Source organism: Nicotiana tomentosiformis, chromosome 1 (assembly GCF_000390325.3).
Source record: "Nicotiana tomentosiformis chromosome 1, ASM39032v3, whole genome shotgun sequence".
Classification (NCBI taxonomy): domain Eukaryota; kingdom Viridiplantae; phylum Streptophyta; class Magnoliopsida; order Solanales; family Solanaceae; genus Nicotiana; species Nicotiana tomentosiformis.
In genome coordinates this window covers 52,954,588-52,966,315 of record NC_090812.1, presented here as the reverse complement: position 1 = coordinate 52,966,315, position 11,728 = coordinate 52,954,588, and the positions used below count along the sequence as shown (strand labels likewise).

At 38.2% G+C, this 11,728-nt stretch overlaps 2 protein-coding genes across 3 annotated transcripts; both read left to right on the top strand.

The window, feature by feature from the left end:
- The first annotated feature begins 1,795 nt into the window (after positions 1–1,795).
- LOC104091208 (peroxisome biogenesis protein 16) lies at positions 1,796–8,494 on the top strand. Of its 2 annotated transcripts, none has more exons than XM_070182759.1 (8): positions 1,796–2,089; positions 3,271–3,328; positions 3,684–3,900; positions 4,276–4,574; positions 4,667–4,935; positions 7,791–7,858; positions 7,967–8,028; positions 8,137–8,494. In XM_070182759.1, exons 1-8 carry the CDS (start codon positions 2,021–2,023, stop codon positions 8,196–8,198), a joined length of 1,104 nt encoding a protein of 367 aa, XP_070038860.1. In that variant the 5' UTR covers positions 1,796–2,020; the 3' UTR covers positions 8,199–8,494. The 2 variants fall into 2 exon arrangements, with proteins under 2 accessions (XP_070038860.1, XP_070038861.1); XM_070182760.1 differs by having other exon boundaries at positions 1,998–2,089; positions 3,271–3,345.
- Positions 8,495–10,046: 1,552 nt separating this feature from the next.
- LOC104096737 (transcription factor TCP9-like) lies at positions 10,047–11,210 on the top strand. Its single transcript, XM_009603147.4, has one exon. It carries the CDS (start codon positions 10,184–10,186, stop codon positions 11,018–11,020), a length of 837 nt encoding a protein of 278 aa, XP_009601442.1. The 5' UTR covers positions 10,047–10,183; the 3' UTR covers positions 11,021–11,210.
- The last annotated feature ends 518 nt before the right edge of the window (positions 11,211–11,728 follow it).

The following is an 11,728-nucleotide window of genomic DNA, read 5'->3' as shown; positions in this document are numbered from 1 at the left end:
AGAAGAGGAAGAAAGGAACGCATAGGTCAGGAGGAAGAAGAGGAGGCTTCGGAAGTTGTCAAAATTAGGGTAGGTTAAAGAATTTTAAAAATATGGGTATGGGTTAAATGGGGGCGACTAAATAGGGCGCCCGTGTAATTTTTACATAATAGGTTTATAGGTATTTAAAAAATAATATTTAGTACTTTTAGTACAAAAGTAGAATTGTTTTTATAACAATTGCCTAAAAAAATCAAAATTATAATTGATAAAATCTTACTAAGATCAACAATGTTTCAAGAAAGATTAAATAGATTTGCTATACTCTCATTTGAAAAGGATTTATTAGAGGAATCGATTATAAAAAAAATTATTAACAACTTTGCATATCAAAAAACTAGAAAAATTGACTTCAAAAAAAAATTATCATATCAGTTTTTAAAAATTAAGGCCTCACATTAAATTTTGGCTACACATGTATTTGAGTTGCCCCTGTATCAGTTGTTACCAACATACAAACCAACTGTCAAGTGTGCATTACATTAGACAAAGGAATGTCATATTATCACCACACAAAAAAAAAAAACGAAAGTGATAACATGACATCCTAATACCACCATGAACAACTAATAACCAAAAATATAAGTTCTTCTTACTAATCCTACTTCCACCATCATTCTTAGTCTGTCTCTATCTAAATAAATAAAATGTGTTAAGACGTCTCAGAAATTTAGGTTCCGAATTTTTAAATGATGGGTTTAACGGGTTATGGGTTAATAATTTTTTTTAAAAATAATTATTTTATTAATCTGGTGGCTTTTCGTTGGGTGGAGGGTATCTTTAAAAATTTGACTAACGATAAGGATAGATATGACCCAATAATATAATTGAGGATAAATATAAATAATATACTAAAATAGAAAAGTATATTTGACCATTATTCCATAAAAATAAAACAACGACTTATAAGTGGAAACAATCTATATACAATGACATTGGCAAGTTTTTAAGGTCGATTTTGACATCCAAGTACAATTAACTTTCTTTATTGGTTTTTGTAATCAACACTTTAATAAGTGATTAAAGTGATATGAATTAACTATATTTTGTGCTGTTACATCCCAGGAAAAAGTAGTACTCCCTCGGTACATGTGGCGTTTCTCTTTTAAACCCGCCTTAATAAATATTAATTAGGAAAGAGATTGAATTATTCTATCCTTATTTATTTCATAAGATATAATCTCTCTTTATTGAATATTTATTTTATTTATGTGTTATCTTTATCTTCAAGACAATTATTACTAAGGGTAAAAATAAAAATAATAATAATCAATTTTGTCTTGAACTTTTAAAATGACATATAATTTGAGACAACTATTTTTTAGTTACCACTACTATTAATACGAGACAGAGGGAGTACTAAGCTACTTATATTGGACTAATGAATTTAAATATTTACCTAGGGAAACATGATGGTGAGGATCTATATAGGTGATGAACTTGTTTTGGATTGAGACACAATTGGTTATTTGTATAAAAATAAAATTATAAATAAATATTTTAAAATTCATGCTACGAATTCGTCAAAGAAGTATGTAAAACAAAAAGAATTCTAACTCATAATTTATTTAAGTGAATGTTAACCCATAGACATAAAATATTACTATAAATATTTAATGGAGTAATTAACTAAGCTTGGTTTATGCAGGCGACACAAGAGAAAAAGAAACAAAGGGGAAAAAGAAAATCATAAGTTAACAAAACGACACCCCTCATCACAACTATCATCTGCCCACTGCCCAGTTCTTGTTTATCCGTTCGAGACGGTTTATGTGCAGGCTCCTTCGTAAGCATACTGTCACTTGCAGTAAATTTCAGAAGAAGTGGCAATTCCCTCAGCTTTTATCCATCTGGGTTTGATCTGAAACCTTCAAAAAATTCCAGCTTTAGGTCTTTTTTTCTCCCAATCGAGTGCTGCTAAAAAGAGCTACTATTATAAAAGACACTGTTTTTGGAGTAAAGATTCAAACTTTTTGCTTCTATGGAGGCTTACAAGAGATGGGTTAGGAGGAATCGTGATTATGTTCGCCAATTGAGTTCTCTAGCCAGTGTAAGCCCCTCCTCTTAAACTCTTAACATTTATTGGTTTTATTTTTTAATTTCTATTGTTGTTAGCACAAGTGTCTTTTTACCTCTTGGTTTTTGTCCTGATTAATTGCGTTAGTCTTTTTGGCTGCTGCTAGCTTGCATCTTGATGCTATTTTGTTAGTGGCAATTGTGTGAGAGAACTAATATTGAGTTTGGGTTGATAGTTTCAAGAATGGAACTGATTTTGGTGTCTGAATAGTAGATAGCTGGTTCAAATCTGGATAAGGGATGAGGGTTGCTCTGTGTAAAAAATAGCTAATTTATGATGAATCAATTATTTATTACTGGAATGAGAGGGGCCGAATAGAATGGAAGGGACATAGAGCCGACTCCAAGTCCCCAACAAGTTGGGGATTGAGGCATAGTTGAATATATTCTTAATAAGCCAATATATCTATTATGTTGGAGGTTTGTTCAATTAATTTTTCTTTTGGGGTTTACATATTTCTATTAAATTTATCCAGAATAAGAATTGGTTGTTTCGCCAAGAGTTGGTTTTAAATCTCCATTCAGACTTATCTTAGAAGCCTTTCTAATTCAGCTCGAGGAATGAAGGTGGTTCTAACCATGTATTGCTAGCAAACTCTTAAGGATATGTTACCTTGCGAACATGTGAGGCCTATTACTTGGGGGTTAGTTGAAGAAAACTGATATTTTATGCAATTTTTCTGTGCTGAAGTTGATTTTGATTTAACTGCTTGTATAGGTTCTTTTGCTTTATCCTACCTCTCCTCTCCCCTTCTCCCGGCTGACCCATCCATAAAAAAAAAAAAAACGAAAAGCATATATTTGTGCTGCCCCTATATTTGGGATTGAGTAAGCCAAGATTGTAAAGACTATCGTCTTTTCTAAAGTTTTTGGGTTTAATGGAACTTTGTACCACAGCTTAGATCTTGATTAGTTAAGGTAGATTTGAAATATTGAAGAATGAAGGAGATGGCCAAAATTTGGCAGGCCTCCCTTTCTAATTTTTTTTCATTTTTCCTTTTTGGATCCTGCAGTAGTATATGTAAGTTTCTTTATTGTCATTCACTTTTACTGATTAAAAAAAAAGATATGTCATTATTGTCATTAGCACCGTTTGATTGCCAATTGCATGAAATCTAGTAGATGATGATAATCTGGTTTCTAATGTATGGCCAGGGAATGACATGGCTTCTTCCAGAGCGGTTTGCTGCATCAGAAATTGGGCCAGAAGCAGGTTTAATTGAAATTTTGGTAACATTGGGCCTCTTCTTGCTGCTTATGCAACTCAAAATAATACCTTTTCTCTTTCTAAATTAGCTTCCACCATGCTTCTCTTCTTAGGAAGCAAGGCACAAAAATACTGGCAGTTAATCTTTCTGGTGTCATTTTGTGAAAATTTTGCAATTTTAATCAATCAAACTGAATATTGAGTATCCTGACTCTTCATAGGATGTTTAGTTCCCTTTGTAACTCTTTTCGTGGGCGCCATTTTAATGTAAATAAGTAACTTATTGATGTAGTTATTTTAGCTATGTTGGTTTTCCTGCTCCGCACGGGTATGTTTATTTATTGCGCTCTAATTTTGGCAGTCTCCTCGATCCTTGGAATGGTTACCACCGTAAATGAGCATATTATAGAGACAGTTCCAACCCCAGCGCATACAAGTTCTGCAGAGACTTCTATTCTCCCTTTGTCATTATGCCTTACTTTGCTGAGGGACTTGGAAACATTGATTGAAGTAGTAGCTGAGCAGCTCTATGGTGAAGACAAAAAATGGAATTTGATTGTTCTTACAGAGGCTGCCAAGTAAGTTACATACTCCCTTCGTTTCAATTTATGTGAACCCATTTGACTGGGAATGGAGTTTAAGAAAAGAGAGAAGACTTTTGAATTTGTGGTGTAAAATGAGGCACATATATTTTGTGTCGCTATAAATCATTGCATAAAAGTAAATTGTTTCCAAATAAGGAAAGAGGTTATTCTTTTTGGCACGGACTAAAAAGGAAATAGGTTCACATAAATTGAAACGGAGGGAGTATTTAACTTTCACGCTACTTAGTTACCAGCTTTAGCCTCGGACATTCTTTATTTCAACTTCAACTCAAATATTATCCTAACGCCTACAAGTGGTAATTTATGATTAAACATTTGTACTGCAACTTGTTTTCCAATGGATGCCAGGGTGTGTGTCAGGCTGGCAGCTTTCAGAAATACAGGATATAAAATGCTTTTGCAAGGCGGGGAGACTGAAAACTTAGAACATTCAGATGATTCCAGTCCACAAGAAAGCATGGGGCATTTAACGAAGCCCATCCGAAATCAAGGACCGGGTGCCAATCACCCTCAGGGTTGGAACTCATGGAATCTTGAAGGTAGGGCGATGTCCGCCTTAAGTAACTTCGGTCAGAATGCTAGGACGGTTTCTGAGCCAACTTGGTTGCGCAGGGTTCAACAGCAGCAAGCAATTCTGGAACCACCAAGTAATAATTGGTTTCAGCTGAACTAAAATCTTTTGCTTCTGTTGGTGAAACAGTTATTTCCTAATGCGTTAACTTTCCTTATGTTATTACAGCTAAGGTGATCACAAAGCCCAGTCTGTCAACCTTCTTATCTGAGAAAGGTACTCGTGGAGGGTTATTTGTGACCGGGGAGATTATGTTCATCCTAAGACCTCTTATTTATGTCTTCCTGGTAAGGAAATATGGAACACGATCGTGGTTTCCTTGGTTCATCTCTTTGGCTGTGGATCTCATGGGGAACAGCATTCTCTCGGTCATAACAATGTCCCAGGATAGCAGGAAAGACCAGCATTTTCAATTTTCTAAATCCGAGAAGGATGAGGTTAGGAATTATAGATTATTGCACAAAATCTTTTTATCTATAGCTTAAACTAACTTCTAATTCACTTTTATTATCCTTAATGGTACCTCCCTTTCCCCCATAAAAGAAAAGGCTTATATCCCCTCAAAAAAGAAAATAAGAGGTTTGCCTATCTGTTGTTCCGGAGGTGTTGCAAGGATTGCAAGGTGATTCCGGGTGAGATACTCGCGACGCAGCATAGGCTCTTGGTGATGGACGTTGGTATTATGTTAAAGAGGAGGAAAAGGTCTACTCGAGGAAGACCGAGAATCAGGTGGGGAGCCTTAACTAAGGATAAAGGCCAAGCGTTGGAGGGGCGGTTGTCGGCTATGGGAGCTTGGAGGAGCAGCGGTGACGCGAGTACTATGTGGTCAGCGACAACAGACTATATTAGGGAGGTTGCGAGAGAGGTGTTAGGGGTCTCGACGGGCGTATCTGGTGGGCACAAAGGAGGCTGGTGGTGGAATGAAGTGGTCCAAGGTAAAGTGGAAGCAAAGAAGGCGGCGTACTTGAAGTTAGTGGGGAGAATAGGTGAGGAGGAGAGGCGAGTGTGCATGGAGAGGTATAAGGCAGCTAGGAAGGAGGCTAAGCTGGCGGTCACGGAGGCTAAGACTGCGGCTTATGGTCGTATGTACGAGGAATTGGGGAAAAAATGTGGGGAGAAGAAGTTATTCCGGCTGGCCAAGTTGAGAGAGAGGAAGGCTCGGGATTTGGACCAAGTGAGATGCATCAAGAACGAAGATGGTAGAGTATTGATGGAAGATGCCCAGATTAAGAGTAGGTGACAGACTTACTTTCACAAACTTCTGAATGAAGAAGGGGATCGGGATATTGTGCTAGGCGAATTGGAGCATTCCGAGAGTCACCGTGACTTTGGGTACTGCAGGCGTATCGAGATTGAGGAGGTCGTGGTAGCTATGCGTAAGATGAGTAGGGGCAGAGCGACCGGGCCAGACGAGATTCCGGTGAAATTTTTGAAGTGTGTAGGGAGAGCAGGTTTGGAGTGGTTGACTAGGTTGTTTAATGTTATTTTTAAGGCAAAGAGGATGCCGGATGAGTGGAGGTGGAGTACGGTGGTTCCATTGTATAAGAACAAAGGTGATATCCAGAATTGTAACAATTATAGGGGTATCAAATTACTGAGTCATACCATAAAAGTGTGGGAGAGGGTGGTTGAAACGAGGGTGAGGATGACAGTGTCTGTATCCGACAACCAGTTCGGGTTCATGCCGGGTCGATCGACTACAGAAGCTATACACATTGTTAGAAGGTTGGTGGAACTGTATAGAGAGAGAAGAAGGATCTGCACATGGTGTTTATTTACCTAGAGAAAGCGTATGACAAGGTTCCTAGAGAAGTTCTATGGAGATGCTTGGAGGCAAAATGTGTGTCGGTTCCCTACATTATGGCGATTAAGGACATGTATGATGGGGCTAAGACTCGGGTTAGGACAGTAGGAGGTGACTGAGCATTTTCCGGTTGTAATGGGGTTACACCAAGGTTCTGCGCTCAGTCCGTTCTTATTCGTCCTGGTGATGGACGCGTTAATACACCATATTCAAGGGGATGTGTCATGGTGCATGCTATTCGCCGATGACATAGTTCTGATTGATGAGTCGCGAGCCGGTGTTAACGAGAGGCTGGAGGTTTGGAGACATGCTCTTGAGTCTAAGGGTTTCAAGCTGAGCAGGAGAAGACAAAATACCTGGAGTGTAGTTTAGCGCTTAGCCAGGGGAAGTGGGCGTGGATGTGAGGCTTGATTCGCAGGTCATCCCGAGTAGAGGCAGCTTCAAGTACCTTGGTTCGGTTATCCAGGGGGGAGGGGAGATCGACGAGGATGTCACACACCGTATTGGGGTAGGATGGATGAAGTGGAGGTTAGCATCTGGAGTTCTGTGTGACAAGAGAGTGCCACCGATACTCAAAGGTAAGTTCTATAAAGCGGTGGTTAGACCGGCCATGATGTATGGGGCTGAGTGTTGGTCCGTTAAGAACTCACATATCCAGAAGATGAAAGTAGCAAAAATGAGGATGTTGCGGTGGATGTGTGGGCACACTAGGATAGATAAGATTAGGAGTGATGATATTCGGGAGAAGGTGCATGTGGCTCCCATTGATGACAAGATGCGGGAAGTGTTCAGAGGATAAGCCAAATGCTCCGGTACGGAGGTGTGAGCGGCTAGTTGTGGAGGGCACGAGAAGAGGTAGAGGGCGGCCTAAGAAATATTGGGGAGATATGATCAGGCAGGATATGGCGAGGCTCCAGATTTCCGAGGATATGACATTTGATAGGAAGATGTGGAGGTCGAGTATTACGGTTGTAGGTTAGGAGGTAGTCGAGTCGTGCCTTACTTCGTACCATTGTGGGACTAGCCATGTAGGGTTTTTGTGCTGTTGTGATACTAATATTGTCTCCTTTTTGTCCTTTTGTTTGTTTGTTTTTTTTGAGCCGAGGGTCTTTCGGAAACAGCCTCTCTACTTATTCGGGATAGGGTTAAGGTCTGCGTACACATTACTCTCCCCAAACTCAATTAGTGGGATTTTACTGCTTGTTGTTGCTGTTGTTGCCTATCTGCTGTTCCGGTTACCAAATCTCATACTAAACATTTTGCATTGTTGCTTCAGACGTGTTTCATTCAATGGTGGATGGAATAGCGTGTTATTGGTCTTTCTCACTCGAGACTACGGATTCTCATTCCATTTCTTGCTTTATGTCTCACCCTTTCTCCCCTTTAAATATTCATCTGATTTGTTCATTAGCTTTTAAGTTTATTTATTGCAGCCATAAAATTTTGCTTCATCTTTAAATGGTATATATTTTACTCCAAAAACTGCAGTTAAAAAGGAGGAAGCTGCTTTGGGTGCTTTACCTCATGCGAGATCCTTTTTTCTCGGAATACACCAGGTAAAGATACTCTTTTTCTGTCATTTCTTGTTAGTGCTTCATATAAGAAGCGCAGGAAAGAGAACTAACAGAGATTAAAGCAATGCTAATGCCTTAAAATCATTTCAGGCGAAGACTTGAAAGCACTCAAAAAATTGTAGAACCTGTTCCTGTAGTTGGATTTTTCGCAGGTATTTTTAACGCACTTTTGTACCTAGTTTCAAGAGTTGCTTCATTTGACATTGTTGATGTAAATTTTGACATTATCCTTCCTGACAAAATTTTTCTTGGATGTGCAGAAAAACTTATTGAACTACTTATTGGAGCCCAGACTAGATATACCTACATGTCTGGTTCTTGAAGGGAAGCCACTGAATGTTTTATGCATTCTTTTTTACTCCTATTTGGCAATGGAGATAAACTTTTTCTCTTTTTTTCAGTTGTAGCATTTTGAAATTATAATCAAGAAAAGATGTAGCATTTTGAAATTAGAACTAAGAATAGGTGTATAATTTTGTTGCTGTCCAAAAGTGTATGGAGGTTTGATGCTGCATCAGATGGAGCAGTAATCAAACACTATTGCTGGCTGTTTATTTTATAAATCATGATTCATGGTTAATATTCTCAGTGGTTAAAATTGCGGCAGATTAGAACAAATTTGGTTATCCTTTTCTTATAATTAATAGCTAACATGCGTTTGACAATGATAGATAAGGACAATAATATGTGGAAACGACTCGAATTAGGATCTGAAGACAAGTAGTCATTTTGAGTATGAAGACGAGAACTAAAATATGAAAGCTTAATCTAAAAAGTAATTGGAAAATCTTTTGATGGTAAACATGTGCGCACCTATGATTATTACATTTGAGTATTTTCAAGTATCTCAATAAAAGTTAAAACTCCTCTGCCCTTTTACTTGCTAATGTATTTTGTATCATTGGGTTAAAGTCACCTACAACTAAAGGGATTCGTCTATGTAAGTTTAATTTGATTACTTCAAAAATAATTAAATAACTTCTTCGAACCGATTATAATACAATGATAATATAAATATTTCTAAAAAACGTGGCTTAGCTAGGGTTTGTAGTGGGGGTACAAACACTCTTTGGGACCATTTAGAAGAGGAATTTGTAGAGGGCCTAGAGGGGTACGTCCCCCCTTCTCCTCTAGGCTCCTAGGAAGGAGTTTGGTCTTGTAGCTGTAGGTGAGGCATAGTCCTATATATAGATTTAGGTGGCATTTGGATTTGGTTTAATTTAAGATTTGATTTTTGTAAAAAAAATCGATTCAAAATTGGCTTTAAAAGAAAGTGTTTAGACTAAATATTATATGTGCATAAGTATCTATAAAAAAATGGCAACCGTACGTTGGTTGGGGTTGTTTTGTATTATCACATTGGTTTCCAAGACCAACACAGGTTTATTAAAACCAACTTGGTTTGGTTACAAATCCAAAACGATAGAAACCTTGCAACGAGCTATGCATGATCTAAGTTACAAGCTAATTGATTCACAAATTTAACTCGAATGCTTGCCATTCTTAATCAAACTTTAGATCATTTGGACCTGTTTCCATCACATTAAAGCACTAAGGTCCACCACCTACTAACCCATTACTACAGTAGCCCAACTTGTGCCACTGCCCTACTCTACTTTTTTCTTTTCTGCCTGCGTAAATTTCCATATGAGCACATCAACTAGAGATAGTTCCCTAATTCAGGGGTATGTATTCTAAAACAGTTCCCTAATCCCATTCACAGTTAGGATAGGTAGAAAATAAAATTACCCGTAAAATATCTATCTTGCGTGCAGAGGCGGATCTAGGATTTTAGGTTTATGAGTTCCTACAAAAATCTGAGTTAATATACAATACTAACCGGATGAACGGACTGGATTCCAAGCTAAATATTTTTATATATTTAATGGATTTTTCAATATAAATACAGATTATAGATCACAAAAGCTACTGGACTCATGGTAACCCATAGCTATTGAATTGAATCCGCCCCTACTTGCGTGTATAATTTTAGGAGTATGTTTAATCATGATTAGATAATATGTATTTTCACTTTCATTTGCGATTTGATCTTAAGATTAAATTACATGATTTGATATAAATAATACGTATAGAAGGTACGTAGAACTAACCCCCTCAATCAACGTGGTGACATTTATTGGTTCTACCCAAATTAAAATTAAAGCATGGTCACACCAAAGCCCCTCTTTAGGAGCGCAGTTATGAGTAATGAGTGGCGTTCTATATATAAGCAATGGAAGCAGCACAAACACATGACTCCATCCCCATAGAATCTATATAAACATCAACAAAATTAACAAGTCCTACATGGTAGCGCCACCATTGGCACGGCGTCGGCAGGTGGCTCCGCCAATCGCAACACCATTAATATCTCCCAAGCAAGAGCCTCATGACATGGCTGATCAGAAACCGCCGGCACCACCCATTATCAAAGTGACACTACCCACCCCAACACTGAAACATTCGGTATCACCGCCACATCTGCCACCACCACCGCCACCGCATAACAAGGCTGCTACATATACAAAGGACCAACACACCAAGGTAGAAGGAAGAGGGCGGAGGATAAGAATGCCGGCAACATGCGCCGCCAGAGTCTTTCAACTTACCCGTGAACTCGGTCACAAAACTGACGGCGAAACTATTCAATGGCTATTACAACATGCTGAACCTTCTATCATCTCCGCTACTGGTACTGGTACTACCCCTGCCATCGCCGTCTCAGTTAACGGCACACTCAAAATCCCCACCACTAAAAATGACCCTTTAACGCGGAAACGCAAACGTTGTACTAACAGTGAATTTATCGACGTTAAACAAAGAAGTTGCCATACAACTATGACTACATGCAGTACTAGTACTATTGACGTGAAGTCTAACAAAGTGACAACTATTTTTGCTCCGATTATGTCGATAATACCAAGTCAGACAATAATGCCACACGTGTCAATGTTCGCTGTGGCGGCGGCGTCAACTGTTTGGATAATTCCACAAACACCAAGTGCAGCTCCGGTGTTGGCGGTGCAACCTATTAATTGCGTTAGTACTGTTAGACCAGCTGCTTTATTGAATATTCCAAGTGCAGTTATTCCTCTTTCTACTAACAATGCCTCCATTTCCTCCTCCTTTTCGTTGGGTCATTGAACCGTACGTGGGTGCGTGGTAACTTTGGAAAGAAAAAAGAATATTGTAGTAACTTTAATTTCTATATTATGAAGGGCCGTGAATGATTAATTAGGAAGAAGTTTAACTTCTGTGGCTAACATTTGTAAAGTTTTCTTGCATCATCTCATTAACGGCATCAGCCTATAATAATAACAGAGCATTCAACCAATTACACCATTTGGTCTCTTCGGAGCATAAGTGCCACCGGATAATATTAGATCAATTCTAGCTATTATGTACATAAATAAAGGGGCGGGGTAGAGTGCCGAATGCGAGTTCGGCCGAACCCAGTAACTTTGGGTCGAACCATGTATATGTCTTAAAAAATTCGGTGAATATAAATTATCAATTTAGAACCCAATAATTTAAAACGATTAGAATCTGAACCCATAAGTTTAAAATCTTTGCTCCGCCTTTAATAAAATACCTAATTTGGCGAAAAGATCATGGGTTCACATACCCATAAAATAGGCTATAAATAATAACGTGTAACTATTGTTCGCGAGCTTAATTTTGATAACCTACAAACTAAATTGGTACAAATAACTTCTTATAAACAACTATAAGTACTGCTTAAAATTCTTTACATGCTGAAATCCAATGTTGCAATTATTTTTTACCGTCAGCGAATACTCCTTCATTTTTTATGAGAATCTTTTTTTGGTCCACTCCAATCGTTATATTTAG